This window comes from Cryptomeria japonica, chromosome 6 (assembly GCF_030272615.1).
Source record: "Cryptomeria japonica chromosome 6, Sugi_1.0, whole genome shotgun sequence".
Lineage (NCBI taxonomy): Eukaryota > Viridiplantae > Streptophyta > Pinopsida > Cupressales > Cupressaceae > Cryptomeria > Cryptomeria japonica.
In genome coordinates, this window is record NC_081410.1 from 85,831,195 (window position 1) to 85,846,996 (window position 15,802).

Consider the following 15,802-nt stretch of genomic DNA (forward strand, 5'->3'; position numbering starts at 1 on the left):
CCTATTTTGGAGAATGTGTTCTTTTGTGGTCAACCCAGATATGTTTTAGATGGTATATATATAGTTGTATGTGATCTTTTGAGAGAGGAGGAAGTAGTGTGATGATATAGATTCATGAATTGTAATTTGGATACTTCTTGGAGGTTTGAATGAACTGTATTCTGGAATGTGGTCTATAACTGGGCCTGTTAGCCTACATATAATCGAATGATTATTAGATATTCTACAATGAATATATGATGACGTAAATGCCATATTTTTTATTTTCTATGTTCTGTGTTGTTGCTTCCATTGTGTTACTCTTGCTACATGATCTGGACTGTCCTCTTTAAGGATCCTCTGGGTCATGGCTGGAGCAAGTGGTATCAGATCTGGTTGTGAACCTTGAGGCATTCCTTTGGGTGAACAAATTGCTGATTGGAGGTAGACTGCTTTTGTGATCAATAGATCGTTGATGAAGAGGCAATTGGAACCTTGTAGTCAGATCGCCAAGTTGAGGCAGTTGCAATGGACCAAAGGAGGATATGTCACCAAGAAGGATGAAGCCCAGGAGGGTAGAGCAGATGATGGAGGATTTCAAGAATGAGATGAAGAATGAGATCCGCAATATGTTGGATGGTTTGTGGAGGAATCCAGAATCAAAGGATGAATATGAAGAGGCAGGAGAAGAGCTTGAGGCCAAAGAAGCTGAAGGACTGACATATGAGGGTGAAGAGATATTTCTTAGAGCAGTGGTACAAGTGATTAAAGTTCATAAAGTTGAGGTATCAAACTTTTTGGGTCCATTGAATCCAGAAGACCTGATACACCAGATCAGAGAGCTGGAGGACTACTTTGAGTTTGAGAATGTTAAGGACCCACATTGAGTCCGATTAGCAAAAACTAAGTTGAAAGGACATGTTGCTTTATGGTGGAAGGAATTGCAAAGAGATAGAGTGGAGAATGGTGAGATGAAAATCACCCAGTGGAGGCAAATGGTTGCAAGATTGAAGGATAAATTCATTCCAGGAGAATATGAGTTGGAATTGTTTAAGAGGTTGCAGAACTTGAAGCAAAAAGACCTGAGTGTAAAGGAGTATACAAAAGAATTATACAAGGTGATGATTAGATTAGGACATCAAGAAATGGATAGGGTAAAGGTGGCTAGATACATAAATGGACTCCAATTTAACATCCAAGATGAGATGAGCATGCTGAAGATTTCTATAGTTGAGGAGGCTTACCAATATGCTTTAAAGGCCTAGTAGAAAGTGAAAAAAAGATAGCAGAATAACCCTAGAGGAAAGGAGAGATATAAAGGGAAGATGAGTGGCAATATAGAGAAGTAGAATATTGAAGAAGAATAAAAACCTAAGAGGAGTAAAGAACCTAATTAGAAGACACAGAGAAAAGGGAATGTTCCAGTAGCAACAGAGAAATTTTGGGTAGATGTTTTAAGTGTGGAGAAACTGGACATAGATCTCTTGAGTGCAATCAAGGGATGGCAAGAAAGTGTGTGGTAAATAAAGATCAAGAAGTTAGAGTTACCGGTGAGAATGTGTTGGAATCGGAGCAGAGAGAATCTCTTTTGTTTAGAAGAGTCTTGATGGACCAGAGAAGTGAGGATACCAGATCTACTCAAAGGAAGAATCTTTTTTGGACTGTGTGTAAATCAGGTGGTAAGTGTTGTAAGGTTATTATGGATAGTGGAAGTACTGATAATTTGGTATCAGAGGGGATGGTAGAGAAGCTTGGTTTGAAGAGGCTTAAGCATACTTTTCCTTGCAAAGTAAGTTGGTTGCAAGATGATTGGAAGATAGAAGTGAAAGAATAGTGTTTGGTGAATTTTAATATCGGATCTTTTAGGGATGAGGTCTTATGTGATGGTTTGTCTATGAGTGCTTGTCATGTTTTTTTGGGTAGACCTTGGCAGTTTGATAGAGGAGCTATCTATGATTGTAGAAGAAACCTAATCACTATTAAGAAGTATGGGAATAAGCACACATTGGTTTCTTTGAGGAAGAAAGAGAAGGAAGTGAGGAATTTGAGTCTTGAGAAGAGTTGCAGTATTGAGATGTAGGTTACAGAGGGTACACTGGATGGTGGCATGGAATTGCAGAAGGATCTAGTAGATAAGTTTGATAGTAAGGAGAAACCAGATGGTAGTAAGGTTATGGTGGTAGACCAGATGAAATCTTGTAGCATATATAAATTATATTTGCAAAAGAAAGAGAGCATTAGTCAGAGACAGTGTGCAGGTCTGAAGCAAGGAAAGACAAATAAGAGAATTAGAAGTTAGGAAATTTGGTTGAGGTTTGGGAGGAGGTAAGGATGAGGTTTGTAGACAAAGAAGATGTTTGGATAAAAAATGAGCATGGAGTATATATTTCAAATCCTTTTTTATGTTCATGAGTTTCCCTTCATGGAACATCTCTTTCTACCTAGGGTGTCTGATCCAGGAGCATCCCTAGTCTCGAGCAATCTTGCATCAACCAAAATATTTGTTTTTAGTTTTTTCTCTTGTTCAGTTGTGTTGCAGTTTTTGTGTTCCTATTAGTGTGTTCTAGTAGCTATTTCTTTTTCATTGCGGATAGGATTTTTGGTTTCCAAACCTATTCTTGATCTTCATTCAAGATTCTCATTTCATTTGGATTCTTTTTCTATGAGTTATTCCTTCTAGAGTGTGTGTTTCTTGGTTCCGGAGCAGTTTTGAGCTTATCGTCTATATTGGAGATTTCTTCTCGTGCGGAATGATTTCTTGGCTTGCAGATGTATTTGGTGCCTTGCTCGATGTTGTTGGGCCCTTGGTCGGCTATCCTTTGTTGTCCACACTTCATGTTTTTTCTTGGTGGATGAGATCTTCATGTTTTGGGGCCGACCTATTTTACACTTCTCATTTTCCCGTTTTGGAGAATGTGATGTTTTGTGGCTGACCCAGATATGTTCTAGATGGTATATATAGTTGTATGTGATCTCTTGAGAGAGGAGGAAGTAGTGTGATGATATAGATTCATGAATTGTAATTCGGATTCTTCTTGGAGGTATGGATGAATTGTGTTCTGGAATGTGGTCTATAACTGGGCATGTTATCCCACATGTAACTATATGATTATCAGATGTTCTAAAATGAATATATGATGACACAAATGTTATTTTTTTTTTTTTTCTATGTTCTCTATTGTTGCTTCCATTGCGTTACTCTTGTTGCATGATCTGGACTTTCCTTTTTGAGGATCCTTCAGGTCATGGCTGCTCCATCTTCACATATGCTTGCATATCATTCACACCCAAATCACAACAATCCACACAACAATTCACACATTTTCACTTCCATTAATTATACTATGTTATTCATTGAAACCCTCAACTAGGTCGGCGACACACAAAATATGCCTAAATTACATAAAGTTGGCCACCACAAGCAACTATACAAATTGTGACCTACTCCAAGAGATAAAGGGGACCTAAATACATCACAACACTTATTTGCAATTTTATTTCAATAAATCACACACACTAGAACATACTCCAAAGTTGACATCCAATGTAATGTGTAGAAAATTAATAATGTTTGTTAAATAGTAGGCCTAGAAATAATCTTTCAAGTCAAATATATGCAGATCTATGCACGCTATGGTACAACCCAAATAAACCTTCTAACTCAACCTCCAATTAATATCTAGACCAAAAGAGTCTAATCCAAATAAGATAAATTAATTGAGTTTCCCAACGACCAACACAACTGAACATGTCAAACAACAAAACAACATAATTTCACTTTCCAATCAAACTAACACATGATATATGAACTAGAATACTACACGAACCATATGAACATGTCCTCCAAGATGCAACACTTCAATCATCATAGTGGAGCAATGCAAAGAATTCCATTGACCCATCCTTCAACAAATTGCCTCATTGTTAGCAATCTGCAACAATCAATATTCATTGTTTGAGTAATTGAGGACCTCGCAACATGATAGTGCAACATCCATAGAACATAGACATTATGTCCAAAACCACAAGCCATACTCTTTAGAAAACTTAAGGAATGCAAAGCATTCTTCCATAAGGACTTTAAATACTCTTTCCTACATATTGTAACTTGCTCTACTATTACCTTCTGGAAACACCTCATATTTAATTAACATCACCACCAGACAACATAACAACATCTGAACACTCATTTCTAGACCATATAATACATCTATACAACTAAATAATTCCAACTTCCTCTTCATTTCTTCACTAACACACATTGTGACATTAATGACAACACTAGAAAAGTTTGACATAAATGATGACTCAAGACAAGTTGGACATCAATGACAACACAAATCAAATTTCCAACAATGTGAACATCCACACATAGTGTTAGCATCCCATGATATATTATCATTCAAAATATATATTTAAATATTTTTCACTTGTCAACATTTCTTTCTTTCCCTCTTCTCCTCTTTATATCTATCTTATCATTCTACACAACCTCTCTTGGATCTTTGGGTTATCAAGTGTCTAACTTGCACTCTCTTTCTCATTTACAACTCTCTCTACAGCTTGATACAACACTCTCACAACAATTCCACATAACACTTTTGCTCTCTTGGCTTTCTCAAGCCTATCAAGTAATATCTTTCTTTTTATCTTGTAACATTGAGAATCTTTGGGATTTATTAAATCCATTATCAAATCATTTATCTATGTATCAATCATTTTATCTTTTCTCTATCAATTTGGTTGTCATGGAGGTGGAAACACCAAAGTAGGGAATTTACTATGGAAAGTTCGCAAACAATCCCCAAACATTTTTCTTCTTTTGTGTGCAAAGGTATTATAAGGACATTCAAACACAAAAAGGTTTGCATATTCCTGTTATCAATTTTTAAAATCATTTGTACTTTATTATTTAATTAATTTTCTTAATTTTTTTACTGTACAATATTTGTTCATATTTTTGGTTTCTGGGTTTTGCAAGTTAGGTAGTGTGTTAATCTGGGTCATCATCATTTCTTAGCATTTTTTCGTGATCCATACAAGATGATAAGACTATGCATGAATGTCCACATGTTGCATTGGTGTCCTTGGATGAGACACTCATATTTGAAATGGAGACTCTTTGTAATCTTTATTTTGCAATTCTATAGTAGAATTTCATTTTATTTTTCTATTGTTATATATCTTCACCAATTTATTTCTTTCAATAATTTTAAGTAATTAATCTAATTTGAGAGTATGTAGTGAAATTGAATCTCAAAGGACCATAGTTTTTCATTTTGAAAAAGTAAAGTTTTCCACTTTAGAGCATTCTCTCTTTTAAATATTTATTTTGATCTAGCTAAAACATTCAAAGGGGCCGTCTTTTTAGTTTTGTATACGCAAACAACATTCAAGTCCCTAATTTACAGCTTGTTAAACATTTCAAAGGGCATGTCTTTGTAGTTTCATATTAAAAAAAAATGGCAAACCTGCAAATTATGACTTCTCAAACATTTCAAAGGACATGTCTTTGTTGTCTCATTTAAAAATAATAATCAATTATTCAACTTATGGCTTGCAGCTCAAAAACCTTATCATTTTACTTATAAATATAAATATAGATATTTTTGAATTCTTTCAATTTTATTTCATATAAAATAAAACTACAATAAAATTTGGAACTTCCCTATCATTTAATCTCTTTCACAAATAAAAGAGATAAAAAAATAAATCCTTAAATATACTTTATTGTATTTGTAAAAAAATATCATTATCTCTTCTTCTCATAGTCTAAGACAGTCCTAGTACAAATTTCATTAGCTTGATCAATTAATTTTTCAAATAATTTATATTTAAATTAATGTAAAATGATTTAATACTCAATCATAAAAAAAAACAAAGGGAAGACCAATGAATTGAATTTACAATAAATAAAAACCATGATGTTTTACACATGATTATCTTGTTCATCAACCCAAAATCCATGAAATCCCAAAGGGAAATTGTACTCTTTGGGAACTTCCAATTTGGCCACCAAAGCATTTTTTCCTCCTATTCTTTGTGCATCTAAAATCACCAAGTAACATCTTTGCTCGGATACAGCATACTGAAACAAAGAAAATACCAAAAAAAAATTACATAAGTTAGAGAACTAAAAAGCTAATTCTATTCTCTACATTGTTCATCCAAGAAACTATTTGATGTTTAGGTGGAGAATTTTTAATAACAAATAAGCTTACCTCCACAACAAGTATGTATCCATTGTCTTCTACAAAATCATGGAGATTAGAACTAGAAGAACCTCTTTTTGACACAAAAATGGGCTCTCCAACAAAAGATCTGTTTCCTGCAGACCATGTTAAAGCAGAGTCTTTTGGGCCCTCTAGTTTTATCACAGTGTCAAAAGGGAAGTGTTGTAAAGATCTTCGTTTGCCAGAGCAAGCTGCCACATATGAAAACCTATTTTTATAGCCAGACACTGCAGGATTTATTGTTGGAAAATCACAAGGCTTTTCCCAACCTTTGAAGGATTCAACTATTGTAGAGCAACCATTGCTATGTGTGTATTTGTTATTTAGTTGTATTGTAACTTGAACTAGGTGGGACGTCTCCACTTCCTCATTTGAATTCATCAAAGGCTGGTTATTCATGTATTTGGGGTCAAGTCTTCTTTGAGTCCAATCATATCCTGTATCCATGGAAAAAATAATGTAAACATTGTTAGAAACTTTAATACAATTTTAAGTTATAACTAGATATTTTCATAATTATTTGTTTATTTATTTGTAGACTGTAGAAATGGGTAGCTTCTGATATAAACTGTTGATGTTGGCAATGAACACTTTCTAATTTTATCTGAGGGAGATTAGATCTCATGACCTCGTGTTTATCACAAAAACTTGTTCTAACCAAACATGTTTATGCTTTATTTTAATGTTCAATGATTTTGCAAAACTCTCTTCTAATATATGACTGGCTAAAAGCATTTATCTAATAAAAAACTGTAATCAGATTTGATACAAATGAATATTATTCAAAATTATGAAAAATTTCTTACCAAACATTTTTTCGAAAGAAAACCATTTATAGGTGCTGATGCAAGCTTGTACAACAATTTGAACAGTGCCATTCTCTGGATCTGTTATTTCTTCATATGCATTTGCAGTGTGCATTAACCAGAACTGTTTTGGTATTTGAACAGGGATTCTCCAGTCCCTTTCTTCTGTGGCTTTGTTTGTAAATCTAGGCAACAAGTAGACAGGAGTATGTGGACAGCTTGGATTGAGAGTTAGAGCTGAAATCATGGGCCTTAATCCAGATACTGCTGCTGCTGATCCTGCCATCAAACAAGATGTTAGTTAATTATATCAATTTTTGATAATCTATATTTTTTCTTATTGTTGTTTCTGGATTTGATTATATGTGTTTTATTAGTCTTTTTAGATCTGTAACTACCCTAATTTTCTACTCCTTGAACTCTCTAACATTCTGATAATAGATCACAAAATGTGATCCCAAACATTGATGTAAGACCACACAACCAAATCTAAAAACAACAATAAAAAAGATACTGATTCACATAACCAAATGTTTTTAACATTGGATAAGCAACTTACCACCGATATCTAGTTTGATTCTATTTCCAAAAATGATGTAATAATTTTCTGAAAGGGCCCAATCATGAATCATCATATGGTCATTGATCAAGAATTTCTTTTGTTGAACTAGATTCATTGACGAGTCAAATTCTGGATCACATTTCATGGTGCTCATTAGAAAAAAAGTAATTTAAAACATTGATGCAATCAAATTCCAAACATTTCAACCACTAAACTAATTTCATGTCTTTAAATAAGAATTTTTATATCAGGCTTACCATAGACAGTAAAGTTGCTCTCAGGCAGCAACATGTCCTGTGCATGGCATGTCATGACAATAAGACGTTGCCTCTTTGCATCGATCTTGTAATGTGATAGCATTCTTTCTGCGGGCATTTTGAAGATGCCTGCATGCAGGAAAACAATATATTAGACTACAATAAAAATAGGTTACAGTGGTAATTAAATTATAGAATGTAAATCAAACCTTGCCTGAAAGTATGGGATGTAACACAATTGAGCTCAACTTTAATATGCCTTTCATAAATAGATTATTTATGTTTGCTCTTCCCAAAAATGACTTTGGAATGATATCTTTTTCTTTTGCATTGCTATTTTCCTTGCCCATGCCCAGAAATCTAATCAAAACATAATTCATTTTTAGTACAGTTATATCAGAACATTTGAACTATATAATTAAAATATTAATTAAAAATCTCATTAAATATTATTTTATTTTAAAATTAATTTAATTAATACAATTATATATATTAATTTCTACATTTAAAATATTCAATAAACAATATATAGGGTTAGACATTTGAAAGGTTACAAAATAAATTATTAAAGTACAAAATTATATTAGACTGATCTTTTTAAAAATTATCATCTTTATATTAAACTCTCAAAATCTATCCCTAATCTACCATTTTTACCTTATGAAGACCTTTATATCTGAATCAACTATACACCCTATTAAACCATTCCTAGCCTTTTTTAACATAAGATTGTAGAATCCTCTTGATTTCACTATTGTCATCTTGGAGGAGCCTTCCTCTTCTTTCTTTCTATTATAATCCACTCATTTGATTTTATGTTGGACTCTTGGGATGGTTATCCCCCACTTTTGTCCATGTATCTGCATTTGCAGACCCTTTATGATTGTATTTTAGTAGCTGGGTGGGATAAGGTTATGCATTATAAGACGACTCAGGATTTAGGTATGGTTGTTTGTTACTTATGGAAGGATTCTTTTGATTTGCCCCCAGATGGTTCAGAGAGGGATCGACATGAGCCAACTCAGATTCTAGCTTCTAGGGAGTGCAACTCCTTGGTGGGATCAGATGCCCTAGCCTAGGTCCAGGTGATTTGTTTGGCAAATATTTTTTTTCTATTGGATAATTGGAGCTTAATAGACAGTTGTTTGGAGGTATTGAGTTACCCTGGTGGAAGCGGGTTTAGAGTAAATTTTCTTGGCTTAAGTGCATTTTTTTCCTATGGATGGTGGTTCATAACCTCTATCTTACTTGGGATAATCCTTGAAAGTGGGGTTTTCAGGTCCCCCGATGTGCGCCATGTGTGGCAATAGTGAGGAATCTGTGTCTCATATTTTCTTTTAGTGCTCCTTTGCTAAGGAAATCTGGCACTTTTGTTGGAGTATATGGGGTCAATCTTGCTATCATGTTTCCTCTTTGTCTAAGTTTTGGGCCCGTTAGGGTAAAACCCCTGCTAAAACTTCTATTCTTCAGGTGGCTTGGGCTCTTGGTCCTTCTTTTCTCATTTGGCATGTGTGGTTACCAAGGAATCAGACAATTTTTGCAAGATGTTAGAATGGGTGCTATACACCTGTGGTGGAAAATTATCCACTCTCTTTAGGAGACTATTTTTGCCAAGTGTGATGTGATGTGTAGTGTGGATCTAAGGGAGGTTGTTATTTGCAATTGTTTGACTTTACCTCTTTAAGGAGATGCTTTGTTGATTGTTGGTTAGCATAGCAGGAGGAGGTGTAGAGATCTTGTGTAGTGGATCAATCATGAGGGTCACTAGTCACCCCCTCCTCCTCAAGTTTTAAAACTTAACATTGATGGCTCATCTCGGGGAATTCATGAGCATGCTGGCATAGAGGGAGTTGGTCAAGATAGTTTTGGTGATGTCTAGTTAATTTTTTCTATTTGAAAGGGCTTTCATACTAATAATTTGATGGAGGCTCTTGCAATCTGGTATGTTGTTCAACGATGTTGTGCTCTTGGCCGACATAGGATTATTTGTGAGTCTGATTCTCAAGTAGTGGTGACTCTGTAGACTAGGCAAGAGCTTGGCATGTTAGTTGGCACTTGGCATTGGTTATCTAGTAGATTCTTTAGTTGTGTACTTCCTTGGATTTTGTTACCTTCACACACATTCCTAGGGAGTGGAATGGTGTTGTTGATTGTTTGGCCGAATGGGCATTGGTTCAAATGTAGGATTGAAATATTTTGGATAAGGGGTAACTGCCTCCTGATATGACTGATGTGCTTGATCAATTAGTTGACAGTGATAGAGCTTTCTAGTGCTCTTTCTATTGGGCTCTTTACTTGTGTTGTATCTCTTTGTTGTTTGAATAATTTTTTACCCCTCTTTTAGTTAAAGTAATTGAGAAGAGTGGACTATATTGATTGCATGAGAACTTCGATTTTTTCTTAAAAAAATGTTGAAATGTTTTAAACCTTACTCAAACTAGTTGAGTTGAAGTAGTTGAGAAGAGTAAACTATATTGATTACATGAGAACTTCAAGTTTGTTGAGAAGAATGGACTATATTGATTGCATGAGAACTTCAATTTTTTCTTAAAAAAATGTTGAAATTTTTTACGCTTAAATGAGTTGAAAGGTCATTGGTTTGAAGAGAACAAGCTAGAGGAGTCTCGAGAGATTTAGAAGAGTTACTACTAGTGTTATTCATAAGGGAATCTACACGTTCAAAGAAGGAACCCTCTTCGAAGGTCTTAGATAGAACAACCTCATCACCATTGATAACCTATAGTTAATATTCAGCTACAAACCACCAAACAAGATGTCTTTGTTGAGGAGAAAAATAAGAAGATTTAAGATAATTCACTATCAAATGACTTGTAACAAAATAAGAACTATATTTGAAAGCTATACCTTTATAATTACTCTTTTAGTTACAAAACCTATTTCTAAATTTTAAAGATGTATTTTTTATTATTTCTTTAATATATGAAACCCCCCAAAAAAAACATTCTAACATAAATAAAAAGATATTTTCCCAAATAATATAACAAAACCTAGTTTATAAAGAGTACTGTAAGTAAGTAGATAAATTATCTACGCCCAATTAGTCGACGAAGTGCTGGCTGCCGCTGGAAACTTCCACGTTGAAGGAAAGAGGAATTTCTAAGGTTTGATATAAATTTTAAAGATATTTGGAAAGTTACATTATAAAAAAATATTAAAAATTTAAAGTAATGTGGAGTGTAATGATCCAAGTGTTAATTAATCATAAAAATTATTAAATATTTTTTATATAAATATATTAAAAATTTAAATATATTGTTATATAAAAATAATAAATAGAAATATAATTGGTATGGAAAAAATATATCTTACAAAAATAAAAATATAAAAATACTTTTCAGTTTATAATATTATTTTTTTATGATTTATTGTATTATTATTAAAAAATTATAAGACATAAAAAATGTTTGGTATTTATTTATTTTTTGATGGGTATGTTTGGTTTCTTTTAGATAGATTATGATTTGACAATTTAAACTTAATTTAAAATTATAATTAATGTGTTAAAGAATAAGTAAAATACAAAATATAAAAAGTTCAAATAAATATATATAAAAAATGTTTGGTATCATTTTTTTTTTTATCAGTATATTTGGTATCTTTTAGATATATTATGATTTGACAATTTAAACTTAATTATCGAAAATAAAAAAATATAAATATCTTTTATAAATCATTCTATTTAAATATTGTTTTATTAACTAATATAGATATATTAAATACATTTATTTAAATAATATTCAAAGATATTTAAGATTTATTTAATTTAATTTTAATCATTTATATTTTGAAGTACAAAGATTCTTTTATTTAATACGTTTAATAAGAAATAAATATTAGGAGCTCTATCAATGGCTGCAAGGATTAGAATATAATAGTGTGTGTTATTAAAAGTCTCTTATCTTTGACTTTAAACTTGACATTGATTTACATGTCAAAATATTAATTAATAATAAATAAAATAACTTTAAATTAATTTATTTGAGCATTCTTTTTACATAGATCTATTTAAGATAGCTATACTAGATTTTTAATGTTTATTTGAAGTTAGTTGTATTTCTTAATAAGAATTATTTTATTTTATTTATTTAAGAAATATTTAATAATTTTTTATTATATCTCAACTTATTAATATTTTTTTTTGTTAACATCTTCATATATTGTATTCCATCCTTGATTACTACTTCAATACAATATATACTTAATTAAATAAATCAATTTCAACCTATATAACATAATATAATAAAATAAAGAATATATACCCATATTAAATACTATCAAAATATATATTTTTAAACTAAAAATAATTCTAATAGTTTTATATTAAAAAACCGGCCTACTATTTCCTTTGATTAAGTATGAGATGGATGCTGTTGTGCCGGTTGGACTCCTATTAAAATTAGAACTCTAAAAAAACAGTTTGTAGGTCACATGGTTTTCGGATTTAATAGAGAAAAAAGGCCTGCTTTCGTCTTATCAGAACTGTTTTGACAGATTTAATTATTTTCTTTTTATTGAACTTCTAATTCTTGAGCTGAAACCCAATAAGAAATTCCCACATAGCATCTTTAAAAACCTTCTCTATTCCATAAAAATCATCTTATATTCATAATTCAAAAAAATCTCTATTCCATTAAAATCATCTTATATTCATACTTCAAATTTTTTCCCTATTCCATAAAAATCATCTTATATTCGTACAAATCTATTGGGAAAATCTCAGAATAACTGCAACCTGAAACAAAAAAAAAATCCAGTAATAATGATTACCTGAAAAGGCCGAGTGTTCGTAGAGATTGAGAGTCGACTTGGTAGGGTTGCCCACCCTCCCAGAGGCACAAGAGACGACCTCCCCAACTTAAAACACTTGTGTTTGCTGTGTTTTTCATCACTCTCACGTTCCCAAATCTTTCACCTCCTTTCAATACTGAGAATGGCCCACGATATGTGAAACGCCAATTGTCTTCCTTCTCATCATACTCCTCTTTCCGAGCTTCTGTGTCAATATACCTGCAATTCAAATTTCTTTATCTTTTCTGCTTAAGAAATGTAATCAGAAGATAAAAGAGAGATTTCATTGATGTATATCTTGGTAAATTGATATCATCAAAATTTTCAATGATATTAAGAATTGATTTTAATTGTTGTTTTTAGATTCGATTGTGTTTGTGTTTTTCATAACGTTTCCAATAACACTATGGGATCTATCATCAGGATAATAGAGAGCTCAAGGAATACAATAATGGATTGTTGTAGACCTGGAGACTAAGGAAAGATGTGAGATAGGAAGAATTGGTAACATGTGCAACCTGTCGCCTCTCTTCTCCCTATCCCACATGCTTTTAGTCACCTTGAATCTGCAACAATCTATTATTCTACTCTTCGAACTCTCTATCATCCTGATAGTGGCTCACAGAGTGTGATTCAAAACATAAACACAATAGAATTTAACAATAAGAGTTAGAAACATTATAAATTATAGAAAACTGATATCATCAACTAAGATTTGAGGCAAGCCAATGTGTCTGTAAATCAAAATGAAAATGAAAATAGAACTATCCATGGTTTTATAATGTAGTGTTTCTACCCAATTAATATATTTTCATTTCACTTTCTATGATGCTGATGAACTAGTTTTGTAGCCAATCTTAATTTTTTCTTTAGATTGCAGATGAAAATTCCAAATAAAGCAAAATATGTTTCTGAGTTTACCTGGCTGAATATGAAACTGATCCAGATTGTATTCTGAATCTTTTGATGTACCCATGACCGTCTAAAGGATGAACACAGGATCCATGATCATCTGCAAATAGCCCTGGTCCTCCTAGATAATAAGTTCCTTCCAAGTCAGCAGGCACACTACCTTCCACCACCTTTAATACAATTGGATCCACAGCTTCAGACCGTTGGGACATAAACAAATACTGATAATCCCAAAAGGCTTGTACATCAACAACCCTATTATCAGTAGTCTCCACTTGTGTAGGTCTGTCGATTACTTTCTCTAACGTGGCTGATGTTGCATACCCACGTTTAGGAACTGATCACAAACAAAAATAAACACATCCAAATAGATAAATAATTGCCCAGTTGATTTGAAATGGAAAAAATAATACAAAACATGTCTCAAATTTGATTCATGGGGGTGCACTGACCCACCATTACATCCTTGAAGACTGAACTCAGGTGGTGAAACTTCTCTAGAATCCAGTGGAAACAATCAGGAAGGAATAGATAAAAATCAATACTAGTGCAAATTTAGAATTCATTTGAATCTTAAATGCAAATAGACTCTATAGACTCTTTTGGACCACATTTTGTTATTAATTTAAAAATATTTGTGAATATAATTATATAAATATCCCATCAGCAACATTTCAGATCATACTCGATGATCCATTATTAGAATGAAATAACAGAAAAAAAAAATTCATTAAACATAAATTGATACTATATTTATTTCTCTCTTAGAATATATTTTCTCAGTTCCTTATCCTCTTAGCAACCAACATTATTTTAAAGTCATTTTAAGATCCTATATTTCAAAACAATAGGGCATGTTCAATCCTTTCAGAAAAGAGATTAAAATTCAAATAAAATATACAGAACTTATATAATAACTCACAGGAAATTGTCTCATCAGAGGTAGCTGCTGATGCTTTTACAATCAACCTTGCTCTCGTCAATGGCTGCTTATGTGAATTGGATACTAAATAAACTGAATTACATAACAAGGCCATGATTGATGATTGTCAATCAGAAAACTTCTCAACTTCTTCTCATTCATTCAAAGGGGCTCTAATCCAAGCTCTGATTGAATCTATGCACATAAATCTAAATACCCATAAGTTTTGTTTTTTTTATGTAGAGGTGGACAGCCCAATGTTATGCAGGTGCAGGGATATATAAAGACAAGAAAGTATCTTGAGCGGCATAATAGATGCCTCATTACATGACAAATCCAACTTAAAGCTTGTTCATTTCTGGCAAAGATGGGATATTCCATAATCTTTCAAAACAACTTTCCGAAACAGCCCATCAAAGATTGACAGGAAAAAGTCCTGCAAACCAACTTCAGATGGCGTTCAAAACGTTGAGTTCAAGTTTATGTTCTCTTACCCATAATGGAAATCACTGAGTTTTTTAATAATGGCATATTCGCAGTGATTGTTGCAGCATACCCAACATTAGCCTGACGTGTTTATGATTCAGAGCTTGGTAGAATTATATAATCATTACATCGTATATTGCAAAACAATAGTTACAGTACGTTGCATCTAAACATATTCAAAACGAATATGTTAATGAAAAATAGATGTTTATTCTTTGTAGGAAGGATGAAACAAGTGGCTAGAAGATTCGTCGGCCAATTTCCAAGATGTTCTGTGAGAGAATTTCTTGTCTTTTCTTATTAACACAAATGTTTAATCCAATGCCGATCAACTTTTACTGCGAGAGAGATGACATGGGATAAACCGTCTTGTATGTGGGCGCACTCTTAACTATTATATATTACAGGAAACCCTAATTTTTTGAAGTAGCAGGTGACCCCATTATAAACTAAGGATAAATATCTGTAAAGCAAAAGGTGCATGGCTTACAAAAATTTCACTCATATGTGCATAATTTGGGGATTTGTTTATTCGGTCACACGTTTGGCTGACCAAGTTTCTGACTCATGTTGATGTACTGAATCAAATTATTGTTATAGGGAAGGCAAGTTGTTTGTATGAGTTATTAAGCATTTATAACCAGGTTGAATGGTAACTTGCAAGATAATAAGGATGATTCGTATGTTTTTTTTTTTGTGTGTTGAGTTAGTGACTACAAGATTGACTTGGTTAACTCATTTTGGTAGTTGGTGATCATTGGAGTTGTCTTAATTCAGTCTAAATACTATTTTGACATATTGACAGATGTTTGTTTAGGATATTGTAATAATGGAAT

General features: G+C 32.5%; 1 protein-coding gene across 1 annotated transcript; it reads right to left on the reverse strand.

Annotated features, from left to right (window-relative positions):
* Window positions 1–5,908: 5,908 nt before the first annotated feature.
* LOC131079871 (carotenoid cleavage dioxygenase 7, chloroplastic) lies at window positions 5,909–14,595 on the reverse strand. The gene is made up of 9 exons (XM_059221920.1): window positions 14,481–14,595; window positions 13,568–13,895; window positions 12,626–12,865; window positions 8,052–8,197; window positions 7,838–7,966; window positions 7,578–7,709; window positions 7,019–7,297; window positions 6,201–6,649; window positions 5,909–6,067 (listed from the first exon to the last, which is right to left on the reverse strand). The coding sequence occupies exons 1-9, from the start codon at window positions 14,593–14,595 to the stop codon at window positions 5,909–5,911; spliced, it is 1,977 nt and encodes a 658-aa protein (XP_059077903.1).
* Between the last annotated feature and the right edge of the window lie 1,207 nt (window positions 14,596–15,802).